This window comes from Lissotriton helveticus, chromosome 4_1 (assembly GCF_964261635.1).
Source record: "Lissotriton helveticus chromosome 4_1, aLisHel1.1, whole genome shotgun sequence".
NCBI lineage: Eukaryota > Metazoa > Chordata > Amphibia > Caudata > Salamandridae > Lissotriton > Lissotriton helveticus.
The window spans coordinates 2,022,346,220-2,022,373,661 of record NC_136063.1 but is presented as its reverse complement, the minus strand read 5'-3'; the positions used below and the strand labels follow the sequence as shown (position 1 = coordinate 2,022,373,661).

The following is a 27,442-nucleotide window of genomic DNA, read 5'->3' as shown; positions in this document are numbered from 1 at the left end:
AGTATTGTATCTTCTGCAATCGATATAATAGAACAAGACTTACTGATGTTGCAACACGGTCAGTCTCAATTACGTTCTATTGTACAGCTTGGCTGGACGTTACAAAATCTGCGTTCAGGCTATGTGCCTTGGCGTCTAATCAACACAACGTCACTATTTAATATCTTTAACCTTACTGATAAACAAATCAGTTTGGCACAAAAGGGTGCTGACTATACAATTCTGAGCATTGAAAAACTTGAGAGATTACCATTGACAATGTCAGAACGACCTGTCATTGAATGGATAATACATGGGATAATAAATATACCGATAACAACTTTCCAGTTTCAATACTGCCAAAAATATATACAGGCAGGCCAGTATGAAAGGTTGGGTAAAGGATACATTAAGTCCACATGGAACTTGCCCTATACACACACATGTGTCAGTAATAACGGACAGAGTTTATTTCTTAGTGGTAATAATTGTGAAAAATCACTAAGTGGCATACTTCTGTGTCAGAGTATTAGTTTGCATGGGGCCTGTGAAGGGACTTCAAATAACCTTTCATGTCACCAGTTAGGCACACCTGCAACACAAATAGAACCATTCTTTAGAAGACTTTCGAACGGGAGTTACATTCTAATTGTAGATCACAGATGTTGTGGCTTGCTGCCAGGAAAACCTTGTCTTGTAAGCGTGACTTCCAGGGTCATGTGCTGTGAAAGAGTATTGTTCCCGAATGATGCTCCAGACAGGGAGGGAAGGTTATGGCCCAGTTTAAAAATCTCTTCTATTCGAATTGATACTTTAAGCAGAATGAAGACTGTGCTCCTACAGAAGCCAACTCAGTTGACGTCATCAAAAGAAACGTATGATCTCCAAGTTGCAAGGACAACGGCAGAGATTCATTCAATGTTATCAACAAATTGCTCCCTACACTTCGCAGAAATGCTGAACGAAATCTTAAATATTTCTGATACAAGTGGTATCGCAAGTGTATTTAAGACAGTTTTTTCAGGAGCTTTAACCCCATTCAAAGCGATCCTGGGTATTTTTCCAAATTTCGTCCATTCCATCTTTGGCGGACTTCCACTCCTGTTGGGACTCGTAGCAGGCGTTTTATTCTTGCTACTCTTGCTTCGTTATGGCAAACCATGTCACAGACAAGACTCCAGCAACAATGGAAGAAACGATCCTAGCTATCCGCTACCGGGACCGCATAACTAAAGTCCTTGGCTTAGCCCGGCTAAGAGATCTAAATATGACCTGGTTTCTTTCATTCAGACCCATCTGGCAGAATTGTGTTATGCCTGTATCTGAAAGAGACACGTTAGTATTAGATTCCTTACCTTAGAATATCCCCCGGCGTCAGACTGGATCCGGAAATTTTTGCGTAGCAGTACCCTTGCGCGTCGGTAGGCGTCGTCTGCGGCTCCGCGTCCGTCTTCGGCGTCGTGGGCGCCATGATGACGTCGTCGGAGTACTTAGACGCCGCCTCCACGTGCTGACGTCAGTTCTTCTTTTTTGCGCGCCAGCAAGCGCAGATCTGGAAAAAGCAGTAACCCTAGTCACTTTTTGACTAACTTTTTTGATCCTTTTTGGTCCTATTTCGAGTCTCTCGACTCCGACACGGTGCCTTTAGGGATGCCCGGCTTCAAACCTTGTGATGATTGCGACCGGCTGATGTCGGTCACGGATCCTCACCGCGTCTGTTTGTCGTGTTTGGGCGTCGACCACGACGACAAGGCCTGCTCCGACTGCCGGGCCCTCTCTTCGAAAACCAGGCGGGAGCGGTCCCGTAGGCGCCTCGAACTCCGGGCAGTCGGCCCCGCGCCGTGAGAGGTCCCGATCCCATGGGAGGTCGAGGGACAGGTCGCGGGCTCGGAGCCATCACAGCTCCGAGAGTAGGCCGCACTCCTCCGGGTCGAAGTCGTCGTCAGGTAAGAGGCACAAGAAGTCCAAGCGGCGTCATCGCTCCTCGGACTCTCCCCGACGCTCGCGCGATGCGGCCGGGGGTTCGGGTGACACCGCCCACGCGGCTCCGTCGGAGTCGCGGGCGCCGCGTGCAGCTCCACACCCTCCGGTCCCTGGGCTGAACGCGACGCCGGAGGAGGTCGAGCGCTTCCTCATGGCCATGAGGAAACTCTCTCCTCCGACGGGCTCCGCGGCGCCTTCGGGCCCAGCGGACCCGTCTGGGGGCCCTAGCGGGTCGGCCCCGTCGGGTGCTTTGGCCCCGACGCCGCCGACACCTTCGGGCCCGGTGCCGCAGGTCCCCGTTATCCCGACACCGCCGGTGCCTTCGGGCCCGGCGCCGAGGGGTCCAGTTGTTCCGACGCCGCCGGCGCCTTCGGGCCCGGCGCCGCAGGATGCTGCTGGTCCTCCTTCGGGATCTGGTTCGTCGCCGGTGGATCTGACGACCTCCCCGGCATCGGACCCTCAGGTGTCGCCTCCGGCGCCGGCCTCGGGCGGTGCCGGCCCCGGTTCCACCTTCGTTCCTGTTCCGGCGTCGGGACGGCCCCGATGGGCGCCGCTCCAGACGCCGGTTGGAGAGTTCTCTCTCTACGAGCAGGCCCCATTGGTTGAGAACCCTGAATTTCAGGAGATGGGTGATGAAGAGGACTGGGAGGGGTCTGAGGACCCTCTGACCAGGGAGTGTCAGTCTCATGAGGACTGGACAGGAGACCTTGGGGAGGCCAGTGGCCTGGACACCTCTCCAGACACTGGTTTTGTCTCCCCTCCTTCCGTGGCATCGGAGGAGGGGGCAACTTATAGTGTGGTGCTGATGAGGGCTGCCAAGGCCTTGGGCCTTGAGCTCCCCGTCGCGGCCGTGAGGACTAACCTCCTCACTGAGGTCCTTAAACTGCAGTCAAGCTCGGCCGAGCCTCTGCTGCCTTTTAATGAGGCCTTGACCGACGTTCTGCTGGGCACTTGGTCCAAGCCCGCTACGGGTTCGCCCGTAGATAGGAACGTGGCCAGACACCACCGCCCAGCCCCGGGCGACCCATGTTTCCTGTCCTCCCACCCTACCCCTGAGAGCCTGGTCATCCAGGCCTCCAATTGCCAGACCGCATTCCCGTCCGCTCCCCCGGACCGGGAATCCAAGAGGTATGACCAGTATGGGAAGAAGATCTTCTCATCAATTAGCCTCGGCCTGCGGTCTTCTAACACCGCCTGCCTCTTGGGACGTTACACCCACTCTGTGTGGGATAAGGTCGCGGAAGTGCTGCCAGAGTGTCCGTTGGAGGTACGGGCCAAACTCGGCCAAGCCCTTGTGGAGGGCCGGGACGCAGCCAAATATTCCATCCGGTGTGGGCTGAATACCACTGACTCGCTGGGTAGAGCGATGGCAACGACGGTGGCGGTCAGACGCCACGCCTGGCTGAGGTCCGCCAACTTCTCGGCAGATGTCCAGAGCACGCTTATGGACATGCCGTTCGATGGCCGTCGCCTCTTTGGCGACAAGGCAGACCATGCGCTTGAGCGTTTTAAGGACTCCAGGGCTACGGCCAAGTCCTTAGGCCTCTCGGGCCAGCGCCAGCAATCGGCTGCCTATCACTCCTTTCGTGGCCACGGAAGGGGTGCGCCCACACGTGCTGCCAGCCACGCACCGCAGGGCAATACCCAACGCGGTGGCGGCCTTGGGAACCGCCGTCCAGGTGGTCGGGGGCAGCGGCGAGGTCAGTCCACACCTTCCCCCGCATCATCCGCCTCTAAACCCTCCTAGTCCGTGCTTTCAGGCCCATGTGACGCCAGTGGGAGGCAGGGTTCGCCATCACCACCTTCACTGGCGCACTGTCACATCGGACAGGTGGGTGCTGCAAATCGTCCGAAGGGGCTACTCCCTCCCCTTCGAGGCGACTCCTCCAGCCATGCCACCGCAGAACCACCGTGTATCGGGGGATCACTTGCGACTTCTGCAGGAGGAAGTTACGGCCCTCTTGGCCAAGGGGGCCATCGAGCGCGTTCCTGGGCCAGAAGTAGGGTGTGGTTGCTACTTCCACTACTTTCTGGTACCCAAGAAGGGCAAAGGGGGCCTACGCCCTATCTTGGACCTACGGAACGTCAACGGCTTCCTCCGGAAGGAGAAGTTCAAGATGCTGACACTGGCTCAGGTCCTGGCTGCCCTGGACCCAGGAGACTGGATGGTAGCGTTGGACTTGCAGGACGCTTATTTTCATATCCCCGTCCTGCCTGCCCACCGGCGCTACCTGCGATTCATGGTGGGCCACGAGCATTTTCAGTTTACCGTGCTCCCCTTCAGCCTTACCAGCGCCCCACGGGTGTTCACGAAGGTGATGGCGGTGGTCGCAGCTCATCTGCGCAGGTTAGGGGTTTCAGTCTTCCCCTACCTCGACGACTGGTTGTTGAAGGCGGGCTCGCCCCAGACAGTCGTCAGCCACCTCCAGACGACGGCAGACCTCCTGCACCAGCTGGGGTTCTCCATCAATGTGCCGAAGTCACACCTGTGTCCCTCTCAGAAGCTCCTCTTCATCGGAGCGGTTCTGGACTCGGCGCGGTTTCGGGTTTATCTGCCCGAACAGCGGGTCCGGGATATTCAGGCTCTGATTCCCATCTTTCAGCCGTTATCCCGGGTTTCGGTCAGGTTGATGCTGCGGCTTCTGGGGCTGATGGCCTCCTGCATCCTGCTGGTGCATCACGCCAGGTGGCGGATGCGGGCTCTGCAGTGGGACCTGAAGTTTCAGTGGGCCCAGCATCAGGGCAACCTCTCCGACCACGTCCTGATCTCGGAGGGCACTGCGAGACAGCTGCAGTGGTGGCTTACGGACCGCGATTGGGTCAGCGGCAGATCCCTCTCCCTTCCCCAACCGGAGCACGTAGTTGTGACGGACGCGTCCCTCCAGGGCTGGGGAGGCCACATGGGAGAGGCGGAGATCAGAGGCCTCTGGTCTCCGGCGGAGGCCCGGCTCCACATCAACCTGTTGGAGCTACGGGCGATTCGTCTAGCACTGAAGGCATTCCTCCCCTCTGTCTGGGGGAGTGTAGTGCAGGTGTTCACGGACAACACCACCGCCATGTGGTACTGCAATAAACAAGGCGGGGTGGGGTCCTGGATCCTTTGTCAAGAGGCTCTTCGCCTTTGGCAATGGCTGGAACGCCAGGGCGTGACCCTGGTGGCTCAACACCTGGCAGGTTCTCTGAACGCCAGGGCGGACGAGCTCAGCCGTCGGTGCATGATGGATCACGAATGGCGTCTGAACTCGGACGTGGCGCAAGGCCTCTTTCAGCGATGGGGAGAGCCTTGGTTAGATCTATTCGCCACCGAAGAGAACGCGCAATGTCATCAGTTCTGCGCGTTGGAATTTCCAAGGCGGCACTCGCTCGGAGACGCTTTTCGTCACGAGTGGAGTTGCGGTCTGTTGTACGCCTTTCCGCCTATACCACTTCTGCCCAGAGTGCTGAAGAAGATCAAGCGCGACCGGGCCCAAGTCATCCTTGTGGCTCCGGACTGGGCGAGAAGGTACTGGTATCCAGAGCTACTCAGTATGTCAGTCGATCCCCCGGTTCGTCTGCCTCTTCAGGAGGACCTTCTGTCGCAGCAGCAGGGGACGGTCCTCCACCCGAACCTGTCCAGTCTCCACCTCCATGCTTGGAGATTGAGCGGCGACAGTTGAGGCCATTTGTCTTGCCTCCTGAAGTCTGTAACATCATTCTGGCAGCCAGGCGTCCCTCCACAAAGTCGGTATACGCCTGCAGGTGGAACAGATTTGTGGCATGGTGCACAGCAAAGGCTGTGGATCCACTTTCTGCCCCTCTTTCTGAGGTTCTTCTCTTCCTTCTTTCTCTTGCCCAGCAGGGCTCTGCTCTGGGCACTATCAAGGGCTACCTTTCTGCCCTTTCAGCCTTTCTCAGGCTACCTGATCAGCCTTCTTTGTTCAAGTCCCCTATTGTTAACAGATTTCTTAAGGGCATCACTCACACGTTTCCTCCTGTTCCGTTTGTGATGCCTCAGTGGGACTTGAACTTGGTTCCTACTTTTCTGATGTGCGCTCCCTTTGAGCCACTTCACAACTGTCCTCTTCGCCTTCTGACTTTGAAGACTGCTTTCCTGGTTGCCATCACCTCTGCCAGGAGAGTGAGTGAGCTCCAGGCTCTGTCTTGTACTCCACCTTTCTTTTTTGTCCATCCGGACAAAGTGGTGCTTCGTACCAAACCTTCTTTCCTGCCCAAGGTTGTCACGGCCTTTCACATCGGGCAGTCCATCACCTTGCCTACCTTCTTCCCGCCACCGCATCCCTCTAAAGAGGAAGAGCGGCTCCACCGTCTGGACCCAAAACGTGCGCTCTCATTCTATTTGGATCGCACACGCCAGTTCCGGGTGGATGACCAACTCTTTGTTGGTTACGTGGGCGCTAAGAAGGGGAAAGCGGTGCACAAGAGGACCATCTCCCGGTGGATCATCCTGTGTATCCAGGCATGCTACTCCTTGGCTAGGAAGGAGCCCCCGGTTGGACTGCGGGCTCATTCTACCCGAGCGATGGCGACCACCACTGCCCTGGGCAGGGGTGTGCCCTTGCAAGACATCTGTCAGGCAGCTACGTGGGCATCGCTGCACACATTTGCGAGACACTACTGCCTGGATGGTCAAGTCCGGAGGGATGGCTTCTTTGGCCGTTCCGTCCTCCAGGACTTTCTGGTGTGATTATTGGTTCGCAGACCCACCACCGGGGTTGGTATTGCTGGGGTATCTATTCTAAGGTAAGGAATCTAATACTAACGTGTCTCTTTCAGATGCACAAGTTACTACTTGTGTAACGATATATCTGTAAGAGACATTAGTTAGTATTAGATTCCTTACCGATCCTCCCCGTTCTGCGAACCAATATCTAGGGTTAGGGTTGTCCCCTTCAGGGCCCTAGTTTCAATGGCACCAGTGTTGGTTTTTAACATGGCTCTGCGTTTCTGGCGCGGAAAAGCTGTGTCTAAGAACTGACGTCAGCACGCGGAGGCGGCGTCTAAGTACTCCGACGACGTCATCACGGCGCCCACGACGCCGACGACGGACGCGGAGCCGCAGACGACGCCTACCGACGCGCAAGGGTACTGCTACGCAAAAATTTCCGGATCCAGTCTGACGCCTGGGGATATTCTAAGGTAAGGAATCTAATACTAACTAATGTCTCTTACAGATATATCGTTACACAAGTAGTAACTTGTGCATTAAGGTGCATGCTATGCGGCGAAGAATGCGTGTTGGACACCTGTCTTACACTACAATCAGAAGTACCATTGGATGCAGATACTTTGTTGGGTCCAGTAAAGGCTCATGCATTGTGCTGTCCCCAGCGGCTACTGATGACGGCATTCGTGGAGACTTCACCACTACGATTGAAGAGTAGTGAAGTACAAGATGAAGGCAGCATCGACCAGGTACAACCTTCTGTAAGCAGTTCTGATCGAACCATCATTGAAAGCAATCATGCGCATGACTGCATGGTAGCGACATTTTCCAACCTAGTCGAACTTTCACCAGAAGCTGTAGACTGTTTTTTCGAAAATCTGTCTGAAATGATGTTTTCACCGGAACAGAGAGAATGATTTTAAACAAACTTGCACACGGCTCGCCCTGAACTCTGAATTTGGCCTTCAGTCTTTTGAAAACAAAGTGACTGTGAACTATTTTTTCTCTTCCCCCCTGAATATCGAAAAAAAAAAATTCCAATTCCAAAATATTTACCTTTTTTGCACTTATCTTCTGCTTAAAGTAAAACTATTCTTAGAGAACAGAGCTTCTATTCTTAGGAATTCTAGAGACGTTACATTACCTCAACCTCTAGTTTATATGCAATTAATTGTGCTTATATGTGATGAGATGGTCTCGCAACTTTTTTCTGTATCAAGAGCCATTTCATGTGTAATTTCGCAACTCATTCATGCTGATATACAATGTGCAACTCCTTTTTGAATGATTATACTGCTTGAATGCATACAGTACCTATACTCATTTCGTGCATTTTGCATACGCCATTTTTCAAAACAAACAAAGTTATTTTTTTGGGTGGTTCGGTATGCACATGCACTGTTAGTTATGTTTACTATTGCTTAGTTTAGTAAATATGTACATAAAATCGTGGAGTGGGTGTAGTGTGTTTATCTAGGTACCTATATTGATACTCCTATTTCTGACCCTTGTCCGGTTATTAATTCACTAATGTCCATACACCGGCACAGAAACCCGTTTTCAGATTAGGTCATAGCGCATGCTGTCACATTAAGCAAGCACTATCCCTCCAGCCCCCTAGAAAGCACACCGAGTTCTCAAAACAAATCAAACCTCCAGCAGACCTGGGAAATCCCCCGCAGCTATTGTTTTGATTTCGCTCGAGAACTCCTGTAAAGAATGTAAGAACGACCAGTCCTTATGACATTCTTGCTGATGTCTTATGTCCATCCTTACGTCAAACACGGCACCTTTCAGGTATAAATATACCGACGCTGCCCTAAGCTAAGACACGGTGGTGACGAGCTTGGAGCAGCGCTACTTGCCGGAGAGCCCAGCTGATGCAGAAAAGCCCACGGACGCTGCCCCTCCCTTTTGACGTGCTGAGAGAGACGCTGGCTTTTACTCCTGCCGAGAAATCCAGCCTCCGGCGTTCCCAGCCGCCCTCGCGGGTAACTGGGATATCGAGTCCCGAGACAAAGATACCAACCCTCCAGCCTTCTAAATCCCAGGTACTGAACTGACTAACCCCTTACAGAGAATTCTTGAGTCAGATTCTTGGCAAAACGAACTTAACTTAAACTGCTGCTTATTTACTCCCACCCAAGGTAGGCGTAGTTAGAAGCACCAGTTGAGAACGATTAGTCAATGTATATATGTATGTATATCTTTTATCCATTTTAAGTATCATATGGCTAAGATATAAATGCTTTTACAGTATTATTTTATAATTCTGTTTTTACTGTATGCACTTTACTTAACTATAAGTATTGCAATAATAGCGATTCATTTCTCTTGCATGAGAAAAGAGACTGATCAATAAATAACATCTTTTTATTGAACCACGCCCATCTCTTATTTCTCTACAAACTGGTGAAACTAAGAATGCACGTACTGGCTGAGTAAAATAGTTGTCTTTTGTTTTCACACGACTCTAGAGATATACTCTTGATTAGGGGAGAGCAAAGTTGTCATTTTCTATGGTTGTCAGAAACTAAATCCCTTCTTGTCTATCCAGGGAGGTTAAACTCCTCCTTGCCTATTCGAGAAAGTTTCTAGTGAACTCTGAGCTAGCTGGCACACATAACTTTAAGTCTAATATCGTCAGTAGAAGACCTAGTTAACCACAGTCCTACGTCTATACTATTGAAGATATTATTCCAATGCGCAGAGCCTATTGGGATAATAGGAACTACACTACAATACATCATTGAACACCTTAATGAAGCTTGGCAAATGGCAGAGAAGTGAGGATGTCCAAGCTTGTGTGATCTAGTTGTTGACATGGAATAGTCTCCCAGACAAATTCAAAAATCAAAGTTGGGGCAGTCCTAATGGCAGCCATGCAGTACACCCTGTGCTCTCCATGCCACTGGAGTCTAGGTATACTGGCTAATGAGGTCCAAACTGGAATGGCATGTTGAGCAAAAAAACGATAGATTTAGGCCCATATCTCTGTGCTGGGGTGTATATATGACATTGTTCTGCATTCTGTCCCATCAATTGTTCTTTTAGCATTATACAGTACACCCCTGACATCCTTCTATTATGAGAAATACATTTGATGGGGACAAAATGAAACTTCCTAGCCCGATATGACTTTGCAACTGTTAAGCACACAAGGTTCTCATGTGGCTGAAGAGGATTGCCATCCTGTTTGCATGCAATGTCCCATTTCAACCACTCCAGATGTTTGAGACTAGGATGCTATATTGCCACTTGAGGACTTCTACAATGGTTGCCTCTGACATTCAGTCAATCAATTGGAACTTGTAGAGCACGCTAATCACCCCTAGGGGTATCCAGGCGCATGCGTAAGGTGGAGCTAGTCGAACAACCAGGTCTTGAGTGTACTCCTGAAGTCTGCGAGCGAGGTAGATGTTTGGAGGTGGATGGGGAGGTCGTTCCAGGCTTTGGCTGCAAGGTGGAAGGAGTGTCCTCTGGCTCAGGTACGATGGATGAGAGGGACAGTGGTGGCAGATTACAGGTGGCTGGTGGAAGGTCAGGGGGTTGTTCAGGTATTCTAGTCCCATGTTGTGGAGGGTGTAGGCATGCACAAGCAGCATTAGTAAATATTTACACTTCTCCCCCAAGCACAGTAGCATTCCCGGAAACCTTTACATCCATTCTCACGCAAACCCCACCTGGCAGACTGATAGAGGGAGGTGGTTTTAAAGGGGGTTCTGGGTTGGGAACTCTACATATCACACAGTGCTGCACACTACAGGCCACATGGTTGTCTTAAATCCATGGGTCTAGGCAGATTATGGTGTCACGTTTACTATGACAAATGAGAATTCACTTTCTATTCTGAGGCACTTAGGCCCTTCTTGAGTATTGACTATTTCCTGATACCCTTACTGGACCGCCACAAAGTTCAATACACAAACATCCTGGCCCGAGGCCTCCCTGATCCTTCTCCTCTGGCACCAATACTGGGCTATAAGTAGAAGAGGGAGGTAGGGCAGGAGGTGGAGATTGGTGGTTTACAGACTTGAAGTTCAGGGAATTTGCAAAGGAGGAGGTTACATTTTATGTCATAATCAATTAGAGCTCGGTAGACTCTCTGCTTTTACGAGTGGGTGAACAAAGACAAGAAATTTCTTCATTGGTTGTCCATATGAGACAAACTAAAACCAGATTGAAAGGCAGATCATCACCCCAAGTTGAAAATTAAAAGGACCACTAGCCGAGCTGTAGCGTGGGCTTTGATTGATATTAAGGATTTTTGTGCATTTATATTTTTGTACATTTTTAACAATGTGCATATATGAAGTAGTATACTTATTTTCGCATATACATACTGATATTGTGCTATTATTTGTTTTACGAGTTTCCATGCAGTAGAGTGTTTTCCTGACTCGATAGAATCCTGGCAGCCACGTTTTCTGAAATGGATGTCTCTCTGTTTTCCCACTACACATTTCACTGTTTATTCCTGCAGCACACAGTCAGGCGGAATCATGTTTGTTTATTTCTGCTGGCATTGTTTGTGTTGTTCTTGAAGCAATTTTCTAGCTTGATCACAAAAAAACAGTAAATTATGCCATGGTCCTTCCTAGGCTCACTGTGCTCTATTCATTCTCAATAACTTGCTGTTGTTCATTTACCTAGTTTGTTCTACCATCTCCGGATGGCATTAGCATAGAGCGGGCAGGATAACTATTCATGTAGTGGTATGGTGCTAAGGCAGTATGCTGCTTAGTGAAACTCTGTTCTGATTTCCTAATGAAATGATACATTTGCACTCATCATGATGAATTGGCATTTTCTTTTCTGTCCTATGAGAAGATTATCTACATAGATACCTGTTTTTGGGGTTGAGCCAGAAGACTTCCCTATTCTACTAGGGTTGATGTCCTTTTCTCTAATGATTTTGCTGCCCACACGGGACTTAGAAAATGTATGATTTTGCACTTCTCTGTAATGTTCTATTGGCTGAGAGCCTTCATGACAATTAGTCTGTACCACATGTTTTGAATTGTGTAAACCTTACATTTATTCCGCTGATCTAGAACTTTGTTACTGAGTGGGTCCTTTTACTTAATTGACTGCATTATTTATATTTTGATGTTTTGGGAGGGGCCTTATCTCGGGGACACATTGCCTCATGACATTGAGGTTCACCGCCATCTCAGATTCATCAATGCGTGGGCGTTCAGTTGAGGTAAATTGTTGAGGTGCAAGAATTACGGGAGAACCCGCACCCAACACCCAAATTGATTATTATCAATCTCTCTATGCTAAGAGGGATTCACTTTCCCAGATGACTTGAATACATTAGGAGACGTGGTGTTCCATGTGCTGTGCACTCTTATAGGCCTCCACAAGGGATTCAGACTGCATCTTCTGATACCAATGATTCATCCATTCTCTCTTTCTCCTCTTAGATAATCTGGCAGATGTCCACGACTTAAATCTGCTGCAAGACAAATTATTTATGGGCGACTTAGACAAATTATTAATGGGTGACTTAGACAAATTATTAATGGCTGACTTAGACACAAAATCTCACAAATGTATAGGTCATTAGTAGTTGTCACCATGGACTCTTTTTCTGTTCCCCTGGGTAGATTGGAGACTGATATTGCGCCCCTATCATCAGTCGACTGCCATGAGGACCTGTTGGTCTTTGGAGAGGCAGGCACTGCAATGGAATTCAATTTATTTCAGTATAAGTACCTTCACTGCACTTGCATGACATGTACCAAACTAGACGTTCCAATTCGACTCCTCTCCAGAGAGCTCCTGCAGAGGGTATACTTTGCTGCACACAATACCTATCTGTAGAGACTTTATGTTTTGAGACTGTGTCGCCAAACACTGGCTTAGACCACTGGATGGTCGCTCAAGCATTTAGTACAAATTGTGCTACTTAACATCCTTTCTGACGTAGACGCAAATAGATATGTAAATTCATTCCTCAATATAGGCTGCATCATATCGTGGCTAGGAGAGACATGGTGTAACGCTGACCCTCTCGCCTCACCCTCCACGTCCCAGAACTTAAGTGCTGAGCCAGGGGAATTGACTACAGAGTAGGGTATGATCAAGGAACCATCAGAAAATATTGGGGCACTGCAGAAACAGGCCTATAGAAATAACATGAATGTCCTTCTTGGGTGGCAATTGACTCCGGTACATGACAGGTGGCTAAGGCCAGAGCAATGCTTGGCTTGGACAAAGTGTTTACATTCATGTGTTCTTTCATTATGAAAAATGCACTGTTAAAGACTATTTTTGACCTTGTTATGCATATGTCGTATATCTAAAATGCAAATAAAAGTTTTGATTTGATTAAAAAAAAATGTGAAAGGAAGCTGAGAAGATGGGGGAACTGAGTAAAAAACAAAAACAGACAGAAGAAATGTGAAGTAAGTTAAATAGGCGGTACGCCAGTTACACCCCTGCAAGAGAAAACCGAAAGTGAAATTAAACAGAAATTTGAAATTATAAAAAAAAACTTGTAAAGAGAAAAAAACGAATTGAAAAGTAAACATTTCGGACTAGTACATTTTGGAAGTAATACATTCGAAGTAATGAGGTACATTCCTTGTAAAAAGTCGTGCTTTCAATGGTGCTGACTTGGAAAGGTGCTGGCCAGCTTCAGATTAAGTATGCTACCACTTAAGATGTCCGGTGGCTTTCAGAATGGCTTGTTTTTTGTGTCTTTCTTCGGCTACATAACTAGAAGGGGGTTGCTGTCCATTTCAGACTTTCTTCTACTGCTTGGGGAATCTGAGTAACTTGTAAACTGGGCTCTTCAAGCAAAGAGAAAGCATCTTTCTCTAGAAAGGCCTCAAGCCAGTCATAAAACAATTGGAAATCTGCACACCAGTTATAAGACTCCACATTTCTGATTGCTTAGATATGGTAATAGCTATCTTGCAGCCCTCTCCCCTCCCCCCCCCCCCCCCCCAAAAAAACATGTATAGATGGATACAGTGGCTTTTGGTTAACCCTTTTCATCTGTTGTTCTCTTAGTGTCCTTCACGTGTTGCATCCGCCCACCACAGTATACAACATGGAGCAATGGGTCGACCAGTTTTAGCTTTTGCTCTCTACTCTGCTGAGTGATAGCATTTTTCTTTGCACATCCACCTAATAAGTAGTCCACATCAGCCTCAATAGAAGGTCAATTTCTGTTTTTATTTCTGCTTTAAATTCATTTTTTATTTATTTTTGCAGTGTTTTGTTCTTATTTTTTTTTTAACTTAGGCATGCCTCCTTTAGACCTTGGCATTTTATTAATTTTTTTTTTTTACACATGTAATGTCTGTTGCATATGTTTACAAATGCATTGCCGAGTGCACAAGTGGGGAAAAAAGCATGCAACTCTTAGTATCATACCTTGATGATCCGCCCCCTCATCTCTTCACCTGGATTGCTTTCAACGACTGCGAATCATACAGTAGTGTTATGAGGTGGAAGTTGGCGGAATGCGCAGATTCAACACTTTAGCATCCTATCAGTTTGCCAGCATGTAAACCTAATTATTTGTGCATGACATAGACTAATGTTTGGATAAATAGCCAAGTCTTAAAAAGCTTTTGCATCAGTTCTATACAAAAATATTTGTATTGTCACAATAAATATGCAAATGCAAATATTCGACTTGTTGTACTGAACAATTTCTTAGCCTTGTTTTTGACTTGGCAGCAGCCTGTTTGCAGGATCTACGTTCTATTAGTAGCCCTCTCTCCTCAGTAGTATGCAATGACCAGTCTCCATAAATGTGCAAGAATCCCTAATGAGTTGCTAATGAAGACCCTAAGCAGATGTAACTCAGCTGATGCGAGCCACACTTTTCGACGTGAAGCTCTCAGAATGGATGAGTTTATCAAAGAAATTGCATAGAAATGCAAATCGTAGGTTGTAGCTTTTTTGATAAAGATTCAAGCTGCAGGCTTAGATTTGGAAGTCATTTGTAGTGAGCATAGCCCTCTGAGGATGAGTATGCATTGCCAAATTTCTCTATTCATTTAAGGAAATGTGCCCTCTGGAGTAAGGCCCGGCCACTAAATTTGCCTCTGGTAAATTAGTCTATTTGTTAAGTGGGAATATAGTACATGGGAAAATCTAATATGTGTGGGACTATAATGTGAATCCATTTGTCTGAAGACTAAAACAATACATGCGTTCTTGGAAATAAAGCATTGAACAGTAATGTAATGTAATACGTGTTTATAAAGAACAAAATCACCATGCGTAGACTTGGATCTACTAACCTGTAGCTGCCCCAACTGAAATGCATGAACTATTTAGGGAACAAGAAGGATTTAAGACATCCAAAAGGATTTAACATTCACAGGTGAACTGATATCAAGAGAAAGAACATCACCAACCCTGTGGATCAAGTTGAAGAGGTAAGGTTCAGCAAGAAGACTAGCCTTGGAGGTCCTAATGGTCTGAGCAGGAAACTAGAACTCTAGTTTCTTTTAAAGAATGGGAGAGAAAATAAGTTTCTATACCCCACTTTTAGATACATTCAAAGCATCATAAACTCCATTCTTGACTTTTTGGAAGGCAATCTAGAGTGCAGCTAGAAGGCATAATATGGTAAGTGTGTCCCTGCCCAAGCTCCAGTCTGTCGACTGCATCCTGTGCTGTCTGCACACAATCCAGGAAGTACTTCAGTAAGCCCAAGAAGACACCATTCACAAAATCCGGGTGTAATTAAATCAATGCACTGACTGCAGTCCACTCACTTAGGATCCTGCTGGCTGGAAAAGTCTGTGAGCTCGCCAAAGGTGATAGTATGATTAGGCTGTGCCTTGGTGTTTAGCATCAGATAGTTATGCATTAAGAATACCAGGTTCTCAGGTGAAGGTGCTCAATTAGTGGAAGGGCCACCCTACACAGACCATAAATAAGGATTCCAGCCATGGGAAGCTGGCACAACAGAGGATCCTCTCAGCCTTCATTGGATTGAGCTTTAAGATCTTAGCCTGTAAACACTAATGTATGGGCATTACATATGATCGCAGTTGTGCTGCCTTGCACAGTGATTTGGCAAAAGATTTTACCAGTAATTTTGTTCACATGAGTGTACTTGTATACTGAACATCGATGCGCCTCAAAGATTCACATTGATGGTAATTAGAAAGACAGATGGAATTTATTTTAGTAGTCTCTTTATAGTAGACACACTGCGATTGGAGTATTCTGAATAGTTCAGGGGTCATGACACAGTGCTTTTCATCTGAAAAAACTGTGCTTTGGTTATTTTTTTTGTGTGCATGAAGCAGCTTGTCACTGCTGGGTCTTGGTTATGAGTAGGTCTGAGGATTCCAACTGCTAGGCAAACCCCAGACTACGCAGGTGTAAGTAAGCATTCCAAGTGGTGCGTAGTTTATCCCACCTGGTAATTAATTATCTAGTGCACAAAATTACTCAACCTTCGTTAACTTTTGGCAGGTCGTACCTGCTGGAATTTAGCAGAAGAAAAAAAACAACAAATACATATGTGGAGTCCCAAAATCTCCTGAAACTGGGATGTGGACAGTCAGGACTGAGAGGGCACAGGATGGAAGTAGGGAGCCACTGGTTCAAGCCAATCCAAAATAGAGGGGGTGGGGGAAACTGGGCTCATTAGTCCTTCAGGTGGCCTAAATAAAAGGTGAAACAGGGAAAGGCAGTGGAGTAAGAAAGAGAGAAATATCCTCACTACTGCCTTCTCTTTTGTCTGGCAAGTGAATGGGAGAACATGGGTTGTAGTGCGTGGAGGAGTTATTGCTCGCATGCGGCTCATCAGCTTTAAGTTGGCGAGCGTGAATTAGCATCCCCTAGAGTGATTTTTGGATAATAGGACTGCACCCAGTGTCATTTTCCCGACGTGGATGGTCATGAGCCATCGCGACCATGGTGAGAAAGCTGCAGCTTGAATAGAAAATCTTCTCTAGCGGCAGCTAAGAAGCAGCACCCTCCCGTGCTCCATGTGGTGCAATTCACACTGATTTTGTAGCACAGGACAAGCTCCCGGCACTAAAAATCAGCGCAACATGCCAACTCCGCCCGCTCACAAAACTCTGCGGATTCTCGCAGAGTTTTTATGCAACTCCAAGAAATTCCGTGGAGTGAAACTCCCGAATTCTGCCTACCCTGAGTGCGACTACTCTTTGTGCAACCAAAACAGATCAGTGATGGCAACAGCAAAAGGAACTCCATATTGGCTAGCCATATTTCTAATGCACACTTTTATTTTACATAATGTGTAAGAATTGCGACATTTTGTCTCTATATATAGGTGGGTTAGAAGAGGAAATTTCCCAAGTAATTTGGTTACGGTTTCCAGAATTTGAAAATGTGTGTTTTAAATTGCATGGATCATGACTTTCTTTAATGGGAGTGCGACAACTCTAGAGACAGTGATGAGGAAATTTAACATACAGGGCCCATATTACGATAAGGGCCCACTTTCCCTGTTTGTGCTCAACGCACCTTAAAACAGGTATGCTGGCTGCAAACCGGGAAAGTGCACCCTGGTGGCAGCAGATTCAAGTGAAATACGGAGCAGCTGCTTCAAAGCCGCTCTGTGTTTCACAGTGCAGGTTGTACCCACCTACTCTTTGAAAAGGGAAGAGAGATCCCCTTGCAGGCGGTAGCAGCGGGTGACTGCACCCACCTGTAAGAGGATGTCTGGGAGGTCCATGGGAGACCCTTTCTTCCCTACAGAGGGCTGCCTGTAGAAGGTACACTGAAAGTGCACCCCCTTTTTTGTGGCAAAAGGCATGTTCGCCTCTGCACTCACATTCATAGTACGAGGTGGGTTCAGAGGTGGTGATTCCCTTATTTGCATGGGGTCACGCCCCTGTGCTAGTGACTGAATGACCTCTTGAAATCGTGCTGGCACTACATATGCCCTAGCGCTAGCTATATTGGTGATCACAACTTCCAATTGTTTGCGGCCCCTTCTGTAATACCAAAGTGCCACAGGGTTGCACAAAGCGTGTGCACATGCCCTATTGCGCCCCCGAGGCACTTTCTGCAATACGACCCCAGGTTGACTCATTACTTCCTACATTGCCTCAGATTGGAGCCATAACCAGATGTTATGTGTTTCATAGCCGTTTGTTAACCTCATGACCTGACCTAAACCGATTTTCTTTTAATCGCCAGTGCTCTGCACGACAGGATTTTTAATTCCCATGCTTAAATTGGTAAAAGTGAATTGCTTTTGGCTAAAAGCACAGACTGGCTCGAGGTGTCACAAATGTCGTAGGTCCAATTGGCAGCTATGTTTCATGATCCTTGAACTACTATCACAAGCAAATGTGTGTATGTATGTCTATGGTCTGCATGTTGCATGCATCATGAATGTCTGAGTGAACCAGTTCTCGAAATCGCTCCCTGAAATAAACGAAAGGGAGCATCTCACGTACCCTCAAGAAATTAAAAAGTTGGCTTATTTGTACTTTAGTTCAAAAAATTCTTACACACTTCTTCTGCAACTTTGTATTTTTTTCACTTCCTTTTCTTCCATTGAACAGCGCAGAGAGATATTTTATGCACTAAAGCCCAGTTCAGAACTAACAACATGACATAATACTGTTTTTTTCTGGTGCATTGAAATCTAAGAAAGATTAGAAGCAGTAGTGTAATTTTCTCAGTAGGTGCTGTTTTTAATGAAATGGGAAAAGGGGAGATGGTTGAAGATAAGGATTTCAACTTATGAAAACTAAGAAAAGAAGTTTATGAATCAGTGGGATGAAAATCTACAGACATGTTATGATGGGAAAGCCTGATGGTTTACAGTAAATTATTTTTTTGCTTTCTATGTTTGACTTCACAGAAGGTCTTAACGCAGAATATGTAAAGGGAGAAAACATGGAGGCTGTGGTCAGTGAAGAACCCCAAGGTGAGTGAGTCATTTACCTGCTTTAAGTGTTGATAATTGAATTTTTGTGATCATAATACAAAAAGTTAATCGGGAAAGCATAGAATTTCCAACTAAATAGCAATTTGTATTGAAGAGGAGGAAGACCGACTATTTCTTTGTAATCATATTATAAAGAAATGGGAAACTATTCTTGTGTCTGGGGATTCCAACTGGAATTTGTATCAGTAACTTAAAAATAAAAATGATTTCTCATCAAGTTATGGTTTTGTTTTCCGTTAGCTAAGTTTATAATGTGTGCACATTAATAAACTTTGGGGTATGCGGTCGCTGTTTGGGACCTGTTTCCATAGATGAACAAAATCATTGGTACAACTTGAAAAGCTAATCAGTGCTAAGTGCATAAAACAACCATATTGTCAACCTTTATTTAGAGTGTTCAGAGCTGGGTTCAGCTCTCTGTTTTGGAGGCACGTTGTTCCATGTTATAGATTCAGTCAAAATGCTTTCAACTTGTACTCCAGCAGCTTAGAAGGTGGAACTAAGCAAAGATTTTTGTATAGCTCACCCATTCATTCATCCTCTCACCCATCTATCCACCACCTGCAATCTATAAAACATCTTGTCCTTCTGCTCACACATCCACTCCTGGGCTCATACATCCACTGCCTCGTCTGTCTATTCACACATTCTACTCAAACACACAACCCCACACACAATATTACAACTTTTATTACACACCACCTACACACCCTCTCAACAATCCATTCACTCATTCACCTTACACATTCACCTAACCCATCCACTCATTCCACTAACCCATCCACTCATTCCACTATCCATTGGACCCATTTACTCACTCATACATCTTTACATGAATCTGGGCACTGGTCTACTTCTTCATCTACTTATTTTCTCACCCAGTCACCAATTGATCCATCCATCTACCCACTAATACACAAGCAAGCATTTCCATCAATAAATGCTAAATAAATATCAGATGTAGCCTTCAGAACTAGACCCACTGAAATGAAATACATTTTATTGTTTAAATTAATTACAATGGAGAACCAGCGGAGATGTTCCAGCACTTGATTAATTCAGTTATCGTCGGTATAGATTCAACTGATAATAAATACCGTTCTAATACATTAATAAAATAGATTTAAAATATTACATTTAACACTAAAATGAGTAGAATATTATAGGTAGTCAGCTGTCAATGCCTTCAATTAGGTATAATCCCTGATTAGGGCGATGATTTAGAGTTTTTCATTAAAGTTCAAACTTTCGCTCATCTATATGCGACCAAAAAAAGGTTTTCATGGCGACTATGCAGGTACGTGTTCGGTACTTTCGCTGCGAAAGATGTGGGCATAGCTGCCTGAACACTATACCCCTACAGTGTCTGTGCCACCAAATAGTATCTCTACCAACTCTTGTGACATTCACGAAGGATTGGTTCAGTACTTTCTCCTTAGTAGAGAAGGCAATAGAACACAAAAAGTAAAGTGTTTGTAGTGGCATACCTACACAGTGCATTAACTTTCCTACAGATGACTTGTGTGACTGGTATAACTTCAGCCTAGGCTTCCGACCCTGTCAAAAACTGCTTCTGACCAGAAACTAGCTCACAGTCCATGCCCTATACATTTCTTGACTTATCTTTGAGCAGTTTGTTTAATAATTCAAAACGTTCCTAATACTTAGTCCCCCCCCTAATATTGTTGCCGTCTTCTTAATTAGCAGAGTAGCATCAAAACAATATCAGAATGCTGGGTAGTAAGGAAGATTTGTACATTTTACTGGGACAAGAAAAAGGGGGGGGGGAAACGCTGTTGCTAAAAGGTCTGGTCATCCTCCACGTGAGTGGAGTTTTATGACCGACTCATATTGACAGGGTCCCCAGCAAAGTCCTAGGGCTGGCAAAAAAAGAATTTTAGTGTGATGACTATATTTGCTGTGCATTTTAATGAATTTACTCTAGCCACATTATCCATAAAGACTAAATGGCACTCAATTATATGAATGCACCCATGTAAATGAAATCAATGAATGGAAGGATGTGGTTAGACGTCCTATAGTAAATGAGGCTGAATTGAGCTCCAAAGATCATCGATCATCGATAAACGATGAGAAGAGAACATTCTAGAAATGCTTATCCCTTCTTGCAAGGGATAGCATTGAAATAAGACACAAATAGAGGCATAGCTTTGATGGCATAAACTATGTGTTGAAAAAGGGCTGGGATTAGAATATGTGTTGTATCCTGCAACTAAAATTACACCAGTAATTACCTATTTTATTCCTTTGGAGGGTGCAGATATAACACTCGGTTGGCTCACCAACTATAAAGAGCCTGCGGACTCCAATACGTGTTTTGGAGCTGACTAGAAGTTGACACCAGAACAGCTTCAATGTTTCAGTTTGACGCTTGCACAAGATTTTGGCTGTTACCATTGATATTAACAATTTAGCAATCATCTGTGCTCCTAAACAGTGCATGAAGGGTAGATGTTTTAGCACCCTGAAGGTGTGTTTGCCCAGGAGAATGAGGGAAGTTTTATTCTGTGATTTAATCCAAAATGTTGGGAGAGGATTTGAGGCGAAGAAGGATGTAGCTAGTCTAGCAAACTGATGAACAAATTGCATCTCAGTTGGTTTAATTTTTCTCATTATGGGATTGACGGTTTAATAGTTTTGCAGTCTTTCACACTGAGTACATTCAGTCTTCGATTACTATTGATGGACGGTATTATCCGTCTATCTGTTCAGCTAAGGTAAAGTGAGTATGTGATGTTGCAGTTGTTTGCAGGGAACACCGCACTGCTTCAGATATTTGTAAATAATTTAGACAAAATGTAACTCCTATTAACCGTCTGAACTGACTTAAAGAGGATGGATGAGACATACTGCTGGACAGAGTTAGAGGGTTTTCCCTTTTGAGGGTGTTAGTGCTCCCTATTTGCCCAGTCTGATTACTAAAATGTCCCATTTATTTTTAAAAGGTGCTGATTTCTTGCATGCTTTCCTGGCTAAAAAAAACAACTTTGTTTATTGATCAGTGTCATGTATATCCCTTCCTGCCAACTTGGGACTTTAAATAATACTAAGAGTTATTACTGCCTCGCTTTTTGTATATACCCTAAGTGTTTTTAAGAGCCAAGGGATGCAAGTTGGAGATTCACCTTACACCATAAAGTAGACCGTGTCCCTCACAGAGAAATAATAAAAGGCGCCGGACATTCTTTTTTTATTTATCCTGATCAAAGCAGAAAACATTTATCTATTATACAGATGAGTACATTTTGATTAGAGTTTATGTAACCAGCAGAATTAAAACATCCAGCTATTAGCTTCACTTTGAAGTGATTACTCCTCGCAACCTAGGCATTAGCTTCTTATTGGTCCACAGCCTCCCCATTTCCGTCTCTACAGAGGAAAGAGCTCCTCCCCATTTCACCCTGCCTACCACAGAACCCCCAAAACTAAAAAAAATAAATGGTGGGTTTTGAGCTTTAGCCTGAATCTTTATCCCCTGGATTTTCCTAGACGCGCGGGATTTGGTGGAATTATAGGTCTTGGTCTGTCGTGTTCTCCCGCTTTGCTCCAGGTGAAGCAGCAAAATAGAAGTTGCTGTAGTGTTGACACCTGCTGGGTCCCCACCCTTATGCCGTGTACCGGCCCGCAAGAATTCATGGACTTAGGCAGTGCATGGCAGCATGGACGTCCATTCACCAAAATCCTGGGGTTGCAGAAGGAACATCACATGCCCTTAGCCCTTCGCCTTCACTCACACACAGTATTCACACACACTTCTTACATATACACACACATTCACCAATACATGAACGCCTGCAAGCATGCACACATTTAAAAGCATTTCTTTTAATTTACCTCATCTGTAAGGAAAAGTAATTTTTCAGCTACTTGGACTCCATTTTTATAACCCTAATAGTGATTAATGAAACATTATTCACTATTAGTATAAAAAGATTGACAGGAAACAAGGAGAGCTGGGTCCCAGCCGATGTCTATAAGGATAAGCTGCCCTTGTGTGCCTGGTACTGATTTCACCGCCTCTGAAGCTGGGGGTCTCAAAGTCAGTGCCAGGGGTCAAGCTAGCGGGTCACAGGAGCGACCCCTGGCACCCCTAAATGACGTCCATGCATGGAAGCGACTTTGTCAGTGTGACAGAGCGATGCTTAGTGGCAGCTTAATCCCCTCGTCTCCCGCCCACCCACCTACAATTATAGACAGGTTCATGGTGGGGGACACATCAGTAGCCTGGGATGTGGCAGGATAAGGATGTTCTGTAATGTAGGCGGCAAGGCACCTTTTAAAATATTTAAAAGGAATACCTGCAGAAAACTCCCCCCCCCTTGTGTAATTTCAATATCTAGACTTGTTTATAATTTGGAAGAGAGTTGACACGCAGAAGGGTCTGCCTTTAAAATACATTGTGGGTTTAAGTATATTTACATCCCCTTAATTCTGCTGGTTTCTATTTTAAAAAGTTTACCTTGCACGTCTCTCCTACTGAAATCCTCGAACCAGTGCCACTAGACATCAGAGCAATAATGGAACGTTACATGACGCACAACATTTCACCAACCCGAAGACCTACACATTTCAGGCCCTTCATGGTTGTTGGTCGCATGTACTTGAGCGCATCCCCGCAGGTCTCCGAGGACAAACCACTACAGACCAAACACTCGAAGCGGAGGGAAAATGTGCTGTAGCCAGCTGAAAAAAAAGGCAGAGGAAGGGGAGGAGAGGAGAGAAAAGTCAGTTTGTGATCCATAGCCGTGCAAGAGAGCGGACTCCCTGCAGAGGTTTTGGCTCCCGATGCTTTGGCAGAAGAGGCTGAGCGTAAATTATGCAAATAGCAATTACGTCGCGGTGATTGGTCCGCAGGCAGCTAGAGCAATTCAGACGCCCTGCATTGTGTAAACATGAAATATTGCAGAACGGCTTGCATTGTTTCAGAAGCAAATACCTCACTGGCGCTTTCAGTAAAAAAAAAACAGTCTTTTCAGCGTAAAAATTCAAAGGGTCGAGGAGACAGACTGTGCGTTCGGGAGCACTGAGTTTGCCTGCGACGCCGAGACATTGAAAAGCACCCGCGCGGCCCTCGGCTCTGACGCACTTCAGCGCCCAAGACCCGCAAGGGGGCACCGAGAGCCAGCCGGGAATTGTAGAGACCTCTTCACTCTTTCCCTTGCGCCCGTGTGAGCGCGCGCATCACCGTTTCTTTAGTGCGACAGCATTCTTGTATAATGTAGAAAAAGCACCGTGATTAACATTAGCACAAGCAAGCTTCTGCTTTGTGTGATGTTCAATGGTGGAACTGGAAAAAAATGTACTCGGGGAACCCATTAATTGGAGGTCCAGGGGTTCTGTTATCTTTCAAATAATCTGGAGGATGTATTTCTTCCATTGACTTCTATTGAAACCTGAATCGGGTCTATTGTAAAGACTGGGACCAAATGCAAATATGCATTTGTTCCCCTTACCAGTCAGGAGCACGGAGAGAGCGCTATGGTAGGCAGAGAGAGTGACACAAATGTTGTGTCCTGGCCTGCAGGAGTGGGTTACAGGCAGTGTATACTCCGAGGCACACAAGACAAGTCCCTGTCTGCAGAAGCCAGCCGAGGAATCGGGTTGTTGGATACAGGAATCGGGAGGCGGAAGACTAGCCTTGAAATCGTTAGTCTCCGGCCTGAATTTGGAGGCTTGGCATGTATGTGCTATGTGTGTCTTTAAAGCACTAATCATCCGTGAGGGTATCCAAGCGCTTGTGGTAAGTGTGTGAGGCTCGCCCTGGAGGGCTTGGTTGAAGAGTCAAGTCTTCAGCTTCTTGCGGAGTTCAAGAAGGGAGGAGGAGGCTCTGATGTGTTGAGGGAGGCTGTTCCCGCTTTAGGAGCCAGATAATAGAAGGCGTGACCCTCTAGTCTACTTTTGTAGCGTGTGTGCTAGGACATGTGCAGTGTAGCGGAGGTATCTGGAAGCAGGGGTGTAACAAAGGCCCCCGCAGTGCGGGAGGGGGGCACAGGCTTCAGGGGACCCGTCAGCCTAGCACACTGGCCGAGAGTTCCTGAGTGAGTACGGAGGGGGGCCCAGCCCTGCCAAGTATCACGCTTCAGGCGTGATTCTAACGCATTTTAGTGTGGGGGTCCGCATCACCGCACTGAAATGCGAAGTCACGCATATTAGGGCTTGTGGTCCTCAGCTGGCAAGCACTGTGGTTGAGCCCTGGCCTGTTTAATTACTAATAGCAGCCGGTGAAGCGCTGCGGCTCGACACACTTAGGCAGGATTGTTGAAATAATCGCAGCGCAGCCGCGCGCATTGCGCACTTCCTGACGTCACAGCTACTGCAGCCAATCATGGGTAGTGATACCGGCGGCAGTTCCTTCTGCACTGAGGCCGCTCGCTGTAAAATGAGGACTCCTGTGGTTTTGGAATGAAGCATGAGTCCGACCCCCAAGGAGATCACACCTCGGGGGCCACCGTGGTCTTGGCGCTGCCAAGCAAACCGGCATAGGACCCCTGACTGCAGCTCTTAGCTGACACTGAGCCCAGGCATCAGACAAGCGGAGGCCCGGGCGGCCAAAATGCAGCTGCTCTCGACTCTCGGCAGTCACTGCACGTAAGTGTGTGCGGAAGGCAAGTCCCGGACGCATAACATAATTCCTTGAAGTAACGTTAATTTAAAGTGCCAGTAGTGTCTATTTTGTGATAAGAAATAATATTTATCAACTGTCCTGGATAGTGTTGGGGTAATCTTTGCTACTAAACACGCCTGGTACCGTCGTAGCGAACACTTTCTATGTAGAAACGCACATATTCTGACAGAACCGGCTTCAAGCTTTCAGCTCCTGCTTCCGATAAAACTTTGAATTGTCTAGTCTCGGCTTTTTCCTGACCTCAGGGCACTCTGTACCTCTTTTCCGGTCTGTTGGACTCTGGAAGATTCCCTCGGCTCGCCTTCAGAGCCATATCTAAAATATCCATTTATGCATTACACTTTTACTCCGAGTGTTTACACGGCTCGAGCTGTAGCCGGTAACTGGGGATGATGACAGCTCTTTGTCAATTGAACATGATTACAATCCATTTGGTGCAAATATCTAAATGATAAACTACAAGTAGTGTTCACCATGTTTGTAAGTATTTAAGTTTAACAAGCACCTGCTGTCGCCTTCCTTTCCTCCTGAAATGTTCATGCAACAATAAAAATATCACGATGGGGGCGTGGCCAAGATGGCGTCGGAGTAGGACGCTTTTTCCCTGTCTCTCCGGCGCCGATCCGGCAAAGCAGCTAATAGCGCGGCACCTGGTGCCCAGCTCGGCCCCTAATCGGTGGCGGGGGTCGCCGGTACACTGCGGTGGAGCGCGGTGCCGTCGGCGAGGAGAGAGATCGCTCAGGGAGGCTGCGGGACCGGCGGAGCTCTGCGGCCTGTGGATCCCCGGTCTCGATTTGCGGAGGCCGGCCCGGCGAGTCGCGGGGCCTACCGCGACGGAGGAGGTCCATTTTGCGCCCCGCCCCGCCCTGGGTCATCTGACATCGGACCGCCTGGGCTGCGGGCTGTCGGCGGAGGCGGCGAGGGGCAGCTGCGATCTCCGGTGGGGCCTGAGGGTGCCGGCGAGTGGCGACCTGGAGAGCAGAGAGGTCCCGGAGGCCTCGGTGTGGGGAGGCGCCGCTGAGCCCGCCGGGGTCCGGAGGTGCACCTGTGGAGCAGCGAGGACCGGGCTCCGCGAGGACCCCAGGAAACCTAGTCCTGGTGAGTGACCCCCCGCTCTGGACGGGGGAGGTGCGGAGGGAGCCCGGCCGGCCGAAGGGGCCCATCGAGGGACATGTCGGGGGAGCTGCCGGCTCCTGGTGTGGCGGCGACCTAGTGACTGCCCCTGGGGTGGTGCATGCCCTGGAGGCCTTCTATGGACTGACACGGCGCCGCTTGGCTGTGGGGGTGTACCCGCGCGGCGGAAGGTCCTGACTGGCGAGAAGTGTGGGGGCCCGGGAGCACCGGCCAGGAGGTGTGGTAGAGGCCCCGGGCGCTTCCCAGAGGCCGCATTTGCCAGGTCAAGAGCTGCTGGACTCCATTGCCTGTGCCAGGACTTCCAGGGGAGGCTCCGGTCCTACGCTGCGAGCTGGTGCGGACTAGGGGTGCTGTTGGGGGTGCATACCTGGAGGCCCGGAGGTGCTCTGGTCGAGGAGCGTGGCGCCGCCATTTTGCCTGGCTCAGTCGGCTGTTTGAGTGCATGGCGCTCGCTCATGGACTTTTGCTGTCTGGATTGCCTTCGTGTACCGCCTCTCTAGGGCTTTCGTAGCTGACTGGGGGCCTCTTGACCACTGGGCTTTGCGCACCCCTACTTCCTGGTGTCTGGGCGCCGGGGATTCGCTGGGAGCCTCTGGCCAGGAGCTGTGTGGCGGACACTGAGTGGGACTGCCCGCCGGGGCCAACTGCTGCGTCTGCAGGCCCGGATCTGGGTGCTGCTTGGTTCTGGTGGTGATCAGTGGAGCGTTTGCTCTGGTGCAAGGCGCCCGGCATTCATTATGGCTAACCAGGCCCGCAAGGGACGCGTGCTGAAGGACGGCGCAGCTAGATCGTCGCAGCAGCCGGCATCCCCCGGAGCAGGTGGGTCGGCCGGGATGTCCGATGACGAGGCCCCGGCCACTAAGGCTTTTATGACCGAACTTTTTGCTTCCATTAAGGAGGACATCTCTGAGCTGCGGGCGCAACTGGCCTCTGATCTCCGGGAAGTACGGCGAGATGTTGATGGGATTGGAGAAAGGGTGGCGACTCTTGAGGACCATGATTTGAGCACGGCCAATGATGTCCATTTACTCCAGCAAGATGTCATTCGCCTCACGGAGCAGAACTTGGACCTGCAGGCACACATGGAAGATCTTGAGAACCGCTCCCGGCGGAATAACAT

The 27,442-nt window shown here is 47.7% G+C and overlaps 1 protein-coding gene across 3 annotated transcripts in view; it reads left to right on the top strand.

Moving 5' to 3' along the window:
* CD99L2 (CD99 molecule like 2) overlaps positions 1-27,442 on the top strand; it is a 497,554-nt gene that overhangs the window by 431,371 nt on the left and 38,741 nt on the right. For all 3 annotated transcript variants that reach the window (XM_078688659.1, XM_078688658.1, XM_078688657.1), the window contains one exon: positions 18,456-18,521. In XM_078688659.1, coding sequence (XP_078544785.1) covers positions 18,456-18,521 — 66 coding nt within the window. The remainder of the gene's footprint in view (positions 1-18,455; positions 18,522-27,442) is intronic.